The 15,161-nt window shown below is 36.7% G+C and overlaps 1 protein-coding gene across 2 annotated transcripts; it reads right to left on the bottom strand.

Annotated features, from left to right (window-relative positions):
* Window positions 1-3,225: 3,225 nt before the first annotated feature.
* On the bottom strand, window positions 3,226-9,588 carry LOC145167288 (ARM repeat superfamily protein). 2 transcript variants are annotated; one of them, XM_079086445.1, is made up of 24 exons: window positions 9,141-9,588; window positions 8,519-8,617; window positions 8,192-8,413; window positions 7,991-8,113; window positions 7,821-7,904; window positions 7,682-7,741; window positions 7,479-7,604; window positions 7,318-7,379; window positions 7,133-7,189; window positions 6,888-7,011; window positions 6,634-6,765; window positions 6,459-6,539; window positions 6,271-6,384; window positions 6,104-6,183; window positions 5,859-5,994; window positions 5,636-5,785; window positions 5,481-5,566; window positions 5,032-5,219; window positions 4,856-4,948; window positions 4,601-4,788; window positions 4,379-4,490; window positions 3,996-4,141; window positions 3,759-3,875; window positions 3,226-3,675 (listed from the first exon to the last, which is right to left on the bottom strand). In XM_079086445.1, the coding sequence occupies exons 1-24, from the start codon at window positions 9,354-9,356 to the stop codon at window positions 3,460-3,462; spliced, it is 3,012 nt and encodes a 1,003-aa protein (XP_078942571.1). In that variant the 5' UTR covers window positions 9,357-9,588; the 3' UTR covers window positions 3,226-3,459. The 2 variants fall into 2 exon arrangements, with proteins under 2 accessions (XP_078942571.1, XP_078942573.1); XM_079086447.1 differs by having other exon boundaries at window positions 7,991-8,110; window positions 9,141-9,587.
* Between the last annotated feature and the right edge of the window lie 5,573 nt (window positions 9,589-15,161).

The following is a 15,161-nucleotide window of genomic DNA, read 5'->3' as shown; positions in this document are numbered from 1 at the left end:
TCTCTAACATTTAGGGTTTTGGACTGGGACTCGATGAGTTGGGGAGCTCCAACTCATCGAGTAGGGATCATTATGGACACAGGATAAAGGGTCTACTTGACGAGTTGGAAGGCCCCAACTCGACGAGTAGACGCTGGAAAGGAAAACCCTAATTTTTCGAGTTTTGCACCCTATATAAAGAACTTATGGCTCATTTGTGGGCTCCCTCATCGTCCTTACAGTCCAGAGAAACCCTAGTTCGAGCCTTATACCTTCTTGAGTGTGTGTGAGAGCCTTGGAGAGTGATTTTGGGGTGATTATGAAGGAACTTGGAGCTTGAAGAGGTTGGAGTAAAGGAAGAAGCAGTAGATCCGACATCTACTCTGTTTTGGCAACCATCTTGAGGTATAAAGTTGATACCTTGACCTTTTATTGCTTAGATAAGAGTATATGGTCACTTTTGGTGCATAATGGAGTCATTCTTGGGTTTGAACTTGTCATGAGAATAGGATTTCAGATTTGGACACCCCTAGGCCTCCATGGACATAAAGTTACCCACTTTATCTAGTCTTGGCCCTCCTTCATGCCCTAAACCTTTTATTAAACTTAGTTTTAGTGTTTTAACCCCTTGAGGCCTTGCATGCTCGTAAAGTTAGCAACTTTACGTGGTATTTCAGTCCTAAGGGACTGGATCTGTAGTTTGGGGCTTTAGATTCAACTGGAAGGGCTAAATAAGTTAAGACAGGGAAAACTCGACGAGTTGCCCTAGCAACTCGACGAGTTGGATCGGGTTTTCCCGCTTTCTGGATACTGAGCAAACTTGGCGAGTTGATGAGATAACTCGGCTAGTTGACTAGGGTTTTCCCAATTTTCTGAACACCGAAGGAACTCGACGAGTTGCTGGATGCACTCGACGAGTTGGGATCAACATGGATTGTTGACCTTGACTGTTGACTTGACTTTGACCATGGTTGACCAAGTTTGTCTTTGAGGGTATTTTTGGTATTTCGGGATTTTGACAAAGTTAGTCATATGATTGTTGTAGGCATTTAAGTTGGAGCTGCGAGTTGGGACTTATCTTATCAGTTCAACATTTCTTGAGAGGTGAGTCTCCTCATCATACCAATGGGTCTAAGGCACCATGGTCGGTCCATTCAGTTAGTTGTAGTGTTTATTGTGGATTCACTACTGATATGTATGGTATGCATGTATATGGGAATGTGCTAGTATTTATTGATTAGAAATATGAAGACCATGTGGGGGAGCCCATGGCATTCCAGGTAAAGACCATGGGGGAGCCCATGGCAAGTAGTTAAGACCATGTGGGGGAGCCAATGACACATAGGTATAAGACCCGTGGGGAGCCCACGGCCTCCTGGAGTAAGACCCTGGAGGGAGTCCACGACATCCCTATATGTTTATATATATATATATATATATATATATATATATATATATATATATATATATATATATATATATATATATATATATATATATATATATATGTTATGTAGTATGATAGTTATTATGTGATATATGGTATGCTAGTTGACCTTGTGTTAGTTGCATGGAAGACCCCGGGGGAGCCCGTGGTAGTCGGATATCAGACCATGTGGGGGAGCCCATGGCATCCTAGGTAAAGACCATGGGAAGAAGCCAATGGCTTGTAGGTATAAGACCCTGGGGGAGCCCACGACATCCTTATATGTTTGTATGCATGGCTTATGTGGTTTATGTAACTTATCTAGCTAATATGGATTATGTGGTTATGTGGATTGTGTGGGGTATGCTCTGGGGAACTCACTAAGCATTAGCTTACATTTTGTTGATTGTTTCAGGTACTTCAGAGCCTAAGGGCAATGACAAGGTTTGATGGCGCGGCATGCACTCTCCGGCATTTTATATGGGGACACTCTGATATTTGAAATAAAATGTTGATGTTATGGATTTTGAAAACAATTGTCATTGAGATTTCATATGTTATGGGAATGTTTTGATTATTTAAAAATGAAAATTTTATTTGGGAATTTGGGTCGTTACATCTTCCAAACCCCTATCTGTTATAATTGATTCAATAAATGATCCTGGGTTGTTTTGTTCATAGGGATAGCATCCTCATCATTTTCAACCTCCACATCCATAAAAGTATCTCCATTTTCCACACCATCAACATAGGAGTCGTTATCATCACCTTTATTATGTTCTTCATCAAACCTCCCCCCAATTCCATCCCATCATGGTCAACATAAACAGAAATTATGACATGTGTGTCATATGCATCAAAAATAAAAGCAGCATAATCTACATCATCAAAAAGATGTTGGATTCCATCACATAAACCTTTTGTTGGTTCAGAGTAGTGAAGTTTTTTAATCTCCTCATTCATGAATCGTTCCAGGAAAGTGACACACTCATAATAAGTCAGCAGAAAAATCAACATCATTGAAGGAGCTTTTCACTCCCCCCAAGTAAGACAAAGGATTACAAGTAAATCCACCTAGGTAATTTAGTTCCACCATCGCAAACAGTCCAACTTGTTCATCATTAGGTTGTGCCATTTCTGCTCGTAGCTTCGTTTAGCAGTCTATCGACAGCAATGTTACCTCGATCTTAAGCAACTTTGAAAACCCTAACTGTTGACTCGCCGTTTACTTCTTGTAGAGAAAATGAGGTCGATCGGAAGGAGACGAGTGAAGTAAAGGGCTGGTTTAATATATCTCATCAAAATGATATGGACCAAATGTACACATTATTAAGTCTTTAAACTTAAAATAAATGACAGATGATATTAGAAACCAGGAAACCTTCTACAAACGGTCACGGTGGCATTTTCCCTTGATCTTACTCGTCACCACAAACTACTTTCAAAAAGAGAAGATGATGATATAATAATAATAATAGTAATAATAATAATAATAATAATAAGAAAACAAGAACTTCACTTCTCATTAAATTGTAAATCATAACTTCTAGGTTTATACTTAATAGCTCTCTTTCCCCTCCTTTCCTTCAGTGTAGCCAAAAAAGGTCAAAAACATAATAAAATATTAGAAAAATAATAATAAAAGATATCACCATGCTCGTCCTCATCTAGTCTTTCCAAAATACCCCCTCAACTTTGACTAAATCATAATTCCATCCCTAAGCCTTTTCAAGTATAATAACAATAAAACTTCAAAATTCCTAACATTTTGTCGTTCCATATTTATCTGATATCCATAAGTAAGAATAAAAAGAGTAAAATTTAGGGATATTACATGAAATTTATTGAAGTTTAAGCAAGAAAATTATACATGTCAATCATTACCTTGTTTACTTCATCACCTTGTCAGCAAGGTAGACGCCAAAGCAAAAATATATGAATAGAAATACAAAATTTGGGTACAAAAATACAGATTATTTGATTGTAAACTACTGATACAAGAATACCAGAATGTCCAAATGCAAATGCAAGATTGAATTGCAGCAAAAATATCATCATGTTCCAATGTTTCGATGACTATCAACAAATTCACGGAATAAAGACTTGAGAAACCTTCCACCCTTTCCCCTCATATGTTTATGATTCTTCTCTCCATCACTGGTTCTGCTTTCCACATAATCAAATGCTGCATCACCCAGAGCCTTTAGCCATACAGGTGCCAAAGATTCCGCTTCCCCATGCCTTAAATACTCACCCGGTAGACTCCGCACCTACAACAAACATCAGTATCAGTATCAGTATCGGTATCAGTATCAGTATCAGTATTGAGTATCAGTGTCAGGGAAAAGTTGACCGCAGAATGTAGCCATCCACGTAAAGAATCCCAAGAGAGAAGAGAATTCCATTTTGTTTTTTCACTAAAACTGCATACGGCCGCCAACTGTTGCAAGATAGTTGCAGATTTGTGAACCTACAAGGACGAAAAACCAAAAATAATTACCTAGTGTCTTTTTCAAGTTGCTATTTCTTGCATTTAATCGTGTTTAATTTAATTAATGGATTATTATTATTATTATTGTTTAGTGTTTACCCTTGACATTGCAGAAACACCAAGTAAGGCATACACAACATTTGATACAATCCCTTCCCCGCTATGAGATATTACTTGAACCACCATGGATGCAGAGTTGGATGTCACCGATTCCAGCAATGAACTCACCCCAAACTCAAGAAAACCTACACAACACAACAACGACTACTTCAAAATTCAAAATTCAAAATTTCACATCCATCCATCACCTTCAAATAACAAGTAGAAAACAAATACCCCCAAACTCTCCTTCATTACTTCTATAAAAATTAAAACGACGGACGAAAATATAATTTAATTAATTGTAAGGGAGGAAAATCATAATGAGAGATTGTTGTAATAATAAATTTTGTTAAAAGTAGTTGTAGGTGAATGATGCTCACAAGACATATACGACATTGCTGCAAGTGCTGCTCCACGATGCATAGCTGTACAGCATATAGCTGCTTTCTGAAGTGAAACTTCAAGAAGAGGACCAGAAGACGCTACTACTTCCTGTAAATGTAATGCATCAAAACCCTATATTATGATAAGGGCATTCACGTCTTTTGCACAGAGAGATAGTCAATTTAACAAACAGATCCTAAAGAGATAGCGAATTTAACCTTTGGACAGCTGCAAAGAAAGATTGATGTGAAACTACAATAAGCCTCCACAAGATCGGGCTCTTGATCACACACATAAGAAGAATTTATGGCCATTACAGATGATGCATGTGTAAATCTTTCAAGCGTACTCATAAATAAAGCTCCATATTCCTCCTTGTTACCAAATTCTTCAATCACAATACAAGCTGTAGACAGAGAGTAACAACTAATAAATAATAAGAAAAACAAATGAAAAATCTCAATCTGACTTACCTGCTTTAATGTAGCACTCATGAGTTTGAAATGATGCAAAATTTGTTGATAGGTAATCTAAGATTTTGGGCAACAGTGTCACAAAGTGATGACCTGTAATGAATGTAAACAAACGAAATGGGATTATTTTGGATTGTCTAAATTCTAAAACTAAAATATTATTCAATCTGGATTACCTGCGGATTTGATTGCCTGTGAGAGAGCCCTGCATGCTGCCATGGATAAGCTTGTGTTCTCAATGTGCTCCGACTGAAAGAATTTTTCAAGCATAGGCCAAAAGGTTTCAAGAAGGGCAATTATGGAATTGTCGATATCAGGAGATGTAGAGACAGGTGTTACAAGATGACCAAACACCGTTCCTATCCTGAAACCATTTGTTAAAACTTAAATCAAAAGACTCGATAAATTCAGGAACTTGTTTCGGTGGATGAAAAGAATGAAAGAGGTAATGGAATGAGTCATTACATTCCATTATCATGTTTGGTTTTGTCACTTGGTCTATAGGAATGGAATGAACCTTTTCAATTATATGCAAATACAATGTATAGTTTTAATTCTAATAACTGATAAAAAATTCATTTACCAAAAAAAAGGTAACATAAAAAAACCATTTCAAGAGAAAAACCTGTAAAACCCCCTCACTGAAGAGTTGACAAGATGAGTATAAGCAGCTGGTAGTTGCCTCAAAGTGAGGACATGATCCCCATCAATCTGAACCAAATTAAGTCATGGATTCAGACAAGTTTTTAATTTGTTTTTAGTAAAGATAAAAATTCTTACAAGTTTTCCAATAGATTCGAAGCTAGGAGAAAGCAACTTAAGCAACAAATTGTTCCTTAATTCCGTGTTAGGAAGGTGAGCAAGTATCAACGTAACAGCACCAATAACATCTTCCTCGTCTTCTAAAGGTAAGTGTCTCTTTTCCAATCCCTGAAATAAGGTAAAAGACGTAAACGCCCTCGTCATTGAATATAGCCGTAACAAATAAGGTACCTTAACTAACCTCTCCAATCCACATTAACATTTCTAAACTTGAAGGTTTGTGCATAACTGCAGTAGCATCTTCACACAACTTTCTAAAGGCAGTTGCACAGGCATGCGAGCATAAAGGTTCTGACATACCAGCTGCAAAAAATAAACTGAAAACAGAAGATCAGAGGTAGATATATTAAGGGTAAGTAAATGAATTTTGGTTATTTTTGTGATTTAAACTCTATTTTATGAAATTTTAAAGAAGAGAATCCTTACAGTAATGGCCTGGCATTAGTTACATAAGAAGACATCCACTTTGAATAGGAACCAATAACATCTACAAGTGATCTATGTACCTAAAATGTAATGTACACATGAAAAGATAGATTAAAATACTTGAATTCTGCATTATGAAACAAAAAAATCAATAGCAAATGACATACAATGCACATAAAGCCTTTTGGTTCGTATGATTCCCTGTCACATAAAATTGTCACCAAGTGCAAAACCATGGAGAGATCAAATGTTTGACCTTCTTGTAGTACTACATCAGCAACCTGGAGCAGAAAATTCATATTTTATAATACAATTTTGTAAAATGATTTACAATAATATGGTAGAAGAAACTGACCACATTAAGAGCAGACATTCTGGTTTCCACCTCCTTCCATGGAATTTGTACGTTTGAAGACAACCAACCACCAAAAAAAATCTGATTCCCAAAAATTATACTAATATTATTATCTATCATTTTAAAGATGAGATAATTCATAATTATTGGGAGATTAAGTCATTAAGACAAGAACCTTTTGCAAAAACACAGCAGACTTCAAAAGCTGGCAAATGTCCACCAAAAGCTCAACTAAATTTAATCTAAACTGAGCAAGCCCATCTGGCAACTCCCTTGTTGCAGTATCACCATATGTTGAGTCATCCACCTACCACAGTTGATGTCTACTTTAATGTTATTAATGAAGAAATGCATAACTGAAACTAAATTATTTAGCATGCGTCTGCACAAGTCATATATATAGTCATGACAAAATTAAAAAGGAAATACCTGAGAACGACTCAGAAGAGCATCAAGCAATGCTAAAAATACTGGAGAAAAAACATCTTTCACATGTTTACTATTTTCTGTCAGCTCATCTTCCATTCGGACAATATTGCTAGCAAGACTACACCTAAAAATCAGAAAGACCAAACAAACTCAAATTTATAACAATAATTATTTTCATTTTCTTGTGTAACTGAAGAATTAACAACTTTCTTGATGTTGAATAAATTGGGGGAAAAAAAAGTTACCAAAACTGCAAAGTTGAGTCTGCAATCTCCCAATCTTGACTTGGAAACGATACACAACTGCCAGCAATCACATGAATTTAAATGTAACATGGAATAAATATTATGCTTAAGAAAAGCTGCAAAGTGAAATCATGCTATTTATGCAGTTTGCATATAAAAAGAAAAGCATTAATTTCTGTTCTGACCTCAAAAGTGCATCCACCAGGACAAGGGCTTCAGAATTGGCTTCTATAATCAAGCTTGGAGCCTAGATACCAATAAACTATAAGTTTGTGCTACACAATATTTGTTGGTTTTATTATAAAAACATAATACGAAAAAGCAATAACATGAGTAAATTACTTACAGCCTGACCAATCTCTGACATCAAGCATGCAAGACCACTAATTACTTTCTCATCTCCACTACTAAAAGCTCGAAGAAGAACATCTTTAAGAAACCCTACTTTCAATATAAGAACTTGTGGCAGTCCCTGTAGGAAGGAGAAAAGAAAGTCAAAATAACATCATTGACTAAATAAATTAAAAAAAAAAAACGTGTCATGCATACCTCATGTCGACTAACGAGCTCGATGAGAACCTCAATTGCCAAATCAAATGAGGACAAAACCTACAAACAATCAAAGGGAAATGTAAGTCCAAATGTCATTTATAAAATGACCAAAAAGGACATGGGAATGGGTTTTCACCTGCACAGAGTTGAAAACGAAATTAAGAAGGGGATGGGCTAGTAAGGAGACTGGTAAGATTTCTGAGAAGCATCCTGCTCGAATCTGAAAAAAAAAAATTATAGTTTTTTATAAAATATGTAAAGATTTATAAGACAAAGAAGCCTTTAAATGTCATATATTTGTCCTACCCAACTTAACAAACAACGCAGTATCTTTCTGCTTCTGTCATGTAACTGAATCACACCATCAAAGCTTTCCTTTGACTGCTGGAGTAGAAACTCTAGCACTGATGATGTATGTGAGAGTAGCTGCTAAATATATGTTAGTTACTACAGACAGTACTAAAAGTAGAGCAAAAGGAAATGATTGAAAGGTCAAAGGTCTAGTACCTCTGGACCATAGTCAACTCTATGACCAGACTTGGTCTTATAAGTAGCACATTCATCTTCAACAACTTCAGGTAAGACTGTGAGCATTTCTAAAACAGCAATATTGCCATCATTCTGACCTTGAAGATTCTGAAGACTGTAAAATAGCTTCTCAATTGGTTTGTGGTATTCCACAGCATGAAGTATGAGAGTGCATAGAGCCAAGCAAATTTGTGTTAAGAGCTACACCAACCAACATAACACACACACACACACAATAAGTTAGAAAATTACATTTTATTACACAAAATGCTACAAAAATTGCATGACGAATGAGAGGAAGAGTACCTGGGGAGGGCCCAAACTAAATCTTTTAGCAGCCAGAAGGAGAGCATTAACAAGAGATTCCTTTGCTTCCAGTTGTAGACAATGTCCTTCATTTTGGATCTAAAAAATGACAGGATACATGGAAGATTCATTATATCGTGCATTTTTTGTAGAATAAGAGATCCTCTATAGTCAATAAATGGAAATTTGGAAGAGGACATTTCACAAGACTAAAAGATAAATATTGGAAAAGGTTAGGAAGCAGTGATGTATAAAGATCATGGAGTATGCTATGTAGGAAAATATTGAATGCAAGAAGTTATCATGCGTGGATGTTACAACTTGATGGAAATCGACTTATTTGATAATGAGTATAGCAATAATGTGCGAAAGAACGTTTGATAGGTTAGTAAATAAGGATTTGGAGAACTATTATGTTCCATTCTAGAAGATCGTAACCACATTTCAATTTACAGGCCAATGACAAACCTAAATCAAGGTAATTGCAGTTAATTGTTCCTAATAAAAATCCGGTAACCCTATTTGCCTTGAAGGTGGAGATAGTGGTCGTGAATATGAGAAAATAATCTTTACTTCACAAGTGAACGTAATTTGTTCAATAAATATCCAGATAGAACCTAACCTTTCGCTTAAGAACTTGAGCAGCGAAGAACTCAACTTCGAAGTCGGAAACGTATGGCTTAGGATGGTCAGAGGTCAGAATTGAGGTGGCGATCTCCCAAGCAGCATCAGTCTGCTGGAACTGAACCAGCCACTGATTAGCAGAGACGCGATTGCAAGATTGAGCATCGTGATTCAGGACGTGAACCGCATGCGCCACCTGGTTTTGTAACTCCATTCAAAATCTCATCGTCACCGGAGGCGATGCCCTGAAGTCACCAAATTTTCTTATAGACACCTGCCGTCCTCCGTCGAAATCATTTCTTATTTTGATAATAATCGCAGTGGGGTTTCTGGAGCAAAACAAGTGTTATACGGGATTCACTGTTGTGTGCTGATTTTTGTCGCTGAACTCTATCTCTCATCCATGAGTAGTCGGTACCCTAAGTTGCAGGAAGACGATATGAAAATTTACGTTTTTAACCTGTAACTTATACCAACGTACTATTTAGGTCCACTATCAAACACTTTTCTCATAAAGGGCCAACAATTATAAATATATACAAAAACCAAAGTTAAAAGTGCATGATGTTATGCACAATGTACAAGTGTTAAATGTAGAAAGTTCAAGTTTAATTCATCAATTGCAACCCTTATTTTGTATAATCTAAACCTTTATTTTGTAAAATGATATTTTCCATCTTTTTACTTTTTAAAATATCATTTTCACCCCTCCATCTTAAACTTTGTAAAATGTCATTTTTACCTTTTTATTTTGTAAAATTTTGTGTTTATCGTACCCATAAAATTCACTATAGTTAATAGTACAAGTGGTAACCCCTTTATTTTGTAAAGTGATATTTTCCATCCCTCAACTTTTAAAAATATCACTTTCACCCCTTTATTTTCTAAACTTTTGTGTTTATCCCCGTCATATAAAATTCATTATAGCTAATAGTACAAGTGGTAATGTACAATGTACAAGCATGTCAATACGTAAAGTACAACTTTAATTCATCGACTTTCATTTTTATTTATATTAAAATATGTCTGACAAAACATTACAATTCGTTATTATTTAAAAGAGTATCTTAGCATAAGTCTATAAAATTTTATTGATGCATCGATGCAGATACAGTTATATGTGAGTTTTTCCACGGTCAGATGAACAACTTGCAAAGCATTTATTCAACAACTGTAAGTCAAAGCTTAGTAAATTCCCTCAATATATTTTATACCACAACACATATACAATGCATACACATAATGGTCTTTAGCTTATAGTTGGTCCGTACATTGGCCTTCAACATATAGTTGGTCCGCCCGATATAGTCTTCAACATGTGGTTGGTCCGCTTTCTCTTGGCCTTTAGCATAGTGCTAGTCCGCTCGAGTCTATTGGCCTTCAGCACAGGGCTGGTTCGCCCTCAACTCCATATATATATATATATATATATATATATATATATATATATATATATATATATATATATATCAACATACATATATTAATAATCCACATAACATGCAACTATCCTAGTCTAATTGCCTATGTGCATACTACAGGGTAACTATATCCTAACATACAGAGGATACATACTGGAGTATATAATACAGTAAGAAGAACTCACATAGACAGTTTCTCAGGGGATAAACAGTTAATCAGGCACTTCGACTAATGAGCAACACTCAAATGATGATTAACCTATTTTACTATAGTTTATTAATTCCTATGAGAATCTTGAAAAGGTAGGATAGACCTATCACTAATCCCAATGAATACCGATAGTTCTATCAAATAAGGATCAGCCAAGCAGGACAGTTGAGAGGCAGGACCATTTCGGAGTATAGTCTTTCTGAAATCCAACAACCAAGCGAACATGACCATTCTAGTCACCTCTCGCATAAGTAGATCAATCAATATTATGACAGGGATTACTGATAAATCTTATTTACACATTCATAATAACGACTATAAATAGAAATATAAGTTACAGTTAAGAGCCTAGTAAGTTTAGCTTAACTTACAAATAGTTTCTAGCGTAAACTGGGATTTGCGTTAGAAGAACTTTTATACTGGGGGCTTCTACTGGCCGATCCTAGATGCCCAGAGCCTTGCTAATGTTAAAATACTTGGAAATCCAGAAGAAAATACTCAAAAATCGACCTTATAAGCTGAGAGAGGGATTAGGGAAGTATGTGGGAGAAATGAGGGTTGGAAAGCCTTTTATAGGTGAGAATATGGGTTTGTGTGTCGGACACATGGGTTTCGTGGGTCCTAAGGCTTGCTGACACGTGGCACGGGTTGGTGGGGTTGCGTGGCTGACTTCGGACACAAGTTATGCGCTACGTGCGCGCGTAATGTTTTTCAGATTTTCAAAATTGCATAACTTCTTCGTACGAGCTCCGTTTTTTACTTTCTTTTATATCCACGAAATGCTCTCGACGAGATCTATAACTTTCATTTAGACTTCGTCGGCTAGTTTTGAATTTATTTATTTTACACATGCTTAGACTATTAAAGTCCGTATAAAATGCATAACTCTCTCATCCGGAGTCCATTTTCTACCGTCCTTATATCGTTGGGTCCCTATTAACGAGATCTTCAATTCTCATTTAGATTATTTTGGCAAAAAATCAACTGATCTCAAATTTGATTTCTGAGTTGTATACTACTGTGTTGAATTTTAGAAAAATCATAACTTCCTCTAATGAAATCAGATTTAGACGTTCTCTATATGCACGCTCTTGGTTTAACGACTACTACGAATTTCATTTAGATCAGGCTAAAAAGCGATTTATCAAAAATTTACTTTTTACAATACGCAGAGCTGTGTCGGTTTAAATCGTGAAACTTCGAATAAGCATAACTTTTTAATACGAAGACGGATTTTGGCACTCTATATATCTATGTAAATCGTATTGACGTTTCCTACGTACCTATGACGATTATTTTGGCTTAAGAGTAATATACATTTATTTTGTATTTTATAATAATTACAATCTATGGCTATAATAAAAATGAAGTGTTACGATATATATAATTTTCCCTCCTTTACTTGTGTAAAATGCATTTTTCACCCCTTTATTTTTTAAAAATCTTACTTTCACCCTCTCAACAGAGAAAATCGTTGTAGCTAATACTACAATTGGTAATGCATAATGTACAAGTTATGAGATTTCAATAGTTGAATATGATTACTTTCACCCTTTATTTTTATCTACTAAGTTATGATTGTACTTTAAAAAACGGTGTTTTATAAACAATAAAGTAACATAACTTTAAAAGAGTTTTTGAAATGTTTTGATCACTTATAAACACATAAGCAATCCGTTAAAATGATGTTTATCACAAAACCTTTACACAATTATCATTGTGTTCAAATTGTATCCCCCCCCCCCTAAAAGCATTTTAAACATTTAAAAGATTGATTATAGGGGTATGAACTCACCTTATGTGGGTGATTCACTCGAATATGCGCGTAATGATGAGAAGTTCCACGAATGAAGTCCCGAGACACAAACGAGTCCTAAATGACATATAATGGCATATATGGGTATGTAATTAGTGTTTAAAAGCAACTAACATGCAAGGAAACTACCTTAGAGACTAGGAAACACTTGAACTAAGTGTTAGAATCACATGTGATTAACTAAAAGGAGTATACGGCCACACCATGGAGTGTACGAACAAGGGTTGTATGGCCATGGAGTGTACCGCCGTACACTCATGGAAAATGTGTTAAAAGGGGTATTCGATCCATGGGGAAACTAGTAGGGCTATTGTACAACAAGAAGATGAACAAAATTCTCATTTTGGAGGGTCTTTTGGAGGGTCTTGAGGTGTGTACGGCCATGCAAGGGTGTACGGTCGTACACTCCTTTTGTTCATGAAAAATGGTCGTTTCTAGGGTGTTAATCACAATTTTCTAATGTATACTAAGCATATGGGAAGGATACTTACGATTTGGAAGCTTGAAGAGGGTTCACGGCCACCAAGAACACCCACTTGTTCTTGGTGGCCGTGAACCCTCTTCAAGCTTCCAAATCGTAAGTATCCTTCCCATATGCTTAGTATACATTAGAAAATTGTGATTAACACCCTAGAAACGACCATTTTTCATGAACAAAAGGAGTGTACGGCCGTACACCCTTGCATGGCCGTACACACCTCAAGACCCTCCAAAAGACCCTCCAAAATGAGAATTTTGTTCATCTTCTTGTTGTACAATAGCCCTACTAGTTTCCCCATGGATCGAATACCCCTTTTAACACATTTTCCATGAGTGTACGGCCGTACACTCCATGGCCATACAACCCTTGTTCGTACACTCCATGGTACTTGATGATACAAGTGGGTGTTCTTGGTGTTCTTGGTGTTATTGGTGTTCTTGATGATACTTGAGAGAGAATTGACTTTTCTTGACTTGGAAGTGTAAGAAATGAATAGAAAATGAAGGGATATGATACTTATGGGGTTGGGTTCACGACCATCATGGGTGTACGACCGTACACCCATGTGTGCGGCCGTACACTCCCTTTGATGGAGTGTTTGGCTCGATTGAAACACGAAGAACCTAAGTTAACACTTCCCTAAACCCAAGACTTGATTGTACTGAGCTTAGAACCCTTAAAATGATCCTTAACAATGCTAATTGATAGCAGAAACGAGTCTGGCACTCGGTTGAATTGAATGGTTGGACTTTCAAGGCAAAAAAAATCGGGTTGTCACACTTACACACTCTATTAGGGTACTTCGCATCTACAAAACCCTCTGGCTGACTCATGTAAACATCTTCAGCCAATTTCTCATTAAGGAAAGCGGTTTTAACATCCATCTGCCATATTTCATAATCATGAAACGCAACTATGGATAGCATAACCCTTATAGATTTGATCTTCGCTACTGGTGAGAAGGTATCGTCATAGTCAACTCCAGGAGTTTGAGTAAAGCCCTTCGCAATCAATCGCGCCTTATATGTGTGCACTTTCCCATCCATGTCGGTCTTCTTCTTAAAGATCCATTTGTACCCGACCGTCTTACGACCTGGTACATTGTCAACCAAGTTCCAAACTTGATTGTTATACATAGACTAAATCTCGCTATCCATCGCCTCTTTCCACTTCACAGACTCTTGGCTCACCATGGATTCCTTGTAGTTGTTAGGTTCATCCAAATTTACCAGTGTGCTATCATTGATAAACGTATCACCTTCACTTGTTATATGAAAACCATATAACACAGGTGGGACACTAACTCTACTAGAACATCTCAGAGGTGAGGACTGGTCAACTGGATCAACAGGAATCTCATCCTCAAGTTGATTGCTAGTGTTAGAGGTTCCTTCATCGCTTAACTCTTGAAGCTCTTCAAGTTCAATTTGCCTCCCACTATCCTCTTGGCATATGAGTTCTCTTTCACTCAAGACACCCCTTCGTGCTACGAAGACCACGTTCTCACTAGGTCTATAAAACAAATATCCAAAGGATTTCTATGGGTAGCCGATGAAAATACAATGCTCACTACGAGGTTCAAGCTTGTCGTGAGTCTCTCGTCTTACGAGAGCCTCACAACCCCAAACCTTGATATGTGCTAACGAGGGGACCTTCCCTGTCCACATCTCATGAGGTGTTTTGGCAACCTTCTTAGTTGGTACTAGATTAAGGATATGGGCCGCAGTCTCTAAGGAATACCCCCAAAATGAGATAGGTAACGAAGCTCGACTCATCATGGAACGAACCATGTCCAATAAGGTTCGATTGCGCCTCTCAGCCACACCATTTAGCTGCGGTGTCCTAGGTGGCGTCAATTGTGAAACAATTCCATTTCAATCCAAGCTTATACATGATTCTACCATCATGGACTAGTTTGAGCATTCCTATTGGGTTTATGGTTGTTAAACATCATCCAAGTCATTGAATTTAATCCCATTTCATAATCAATTGTAATATACCTAAATAAGATGTCTAGGGTTTATAGGGGTTTTCACCCAAATCCCCAAATTCATCAATGGGATGGTTGGATTACGACTGGAAGCATCAAA

The sequence above is a fragment of the Lactuca virosa genome, chromosome 3, assembly GCF_052849685.1.
Source record: "Lactuca virosa cultivar CGN04683 chromosome 3, Lactuca_virosa_CGN04683_v6, whole genome shotgun sequence".
NCBI lineage: Eukaryota > Viridiplantae > Streptophyta > Magnoliopsida > Asterales > Asteraceae > Lactuca > Lactuca virosa.
Note: the sequence above shows the minus strand (reverse complement) of the source record. Positions and strands in the feature narration are given on the sequence as shown.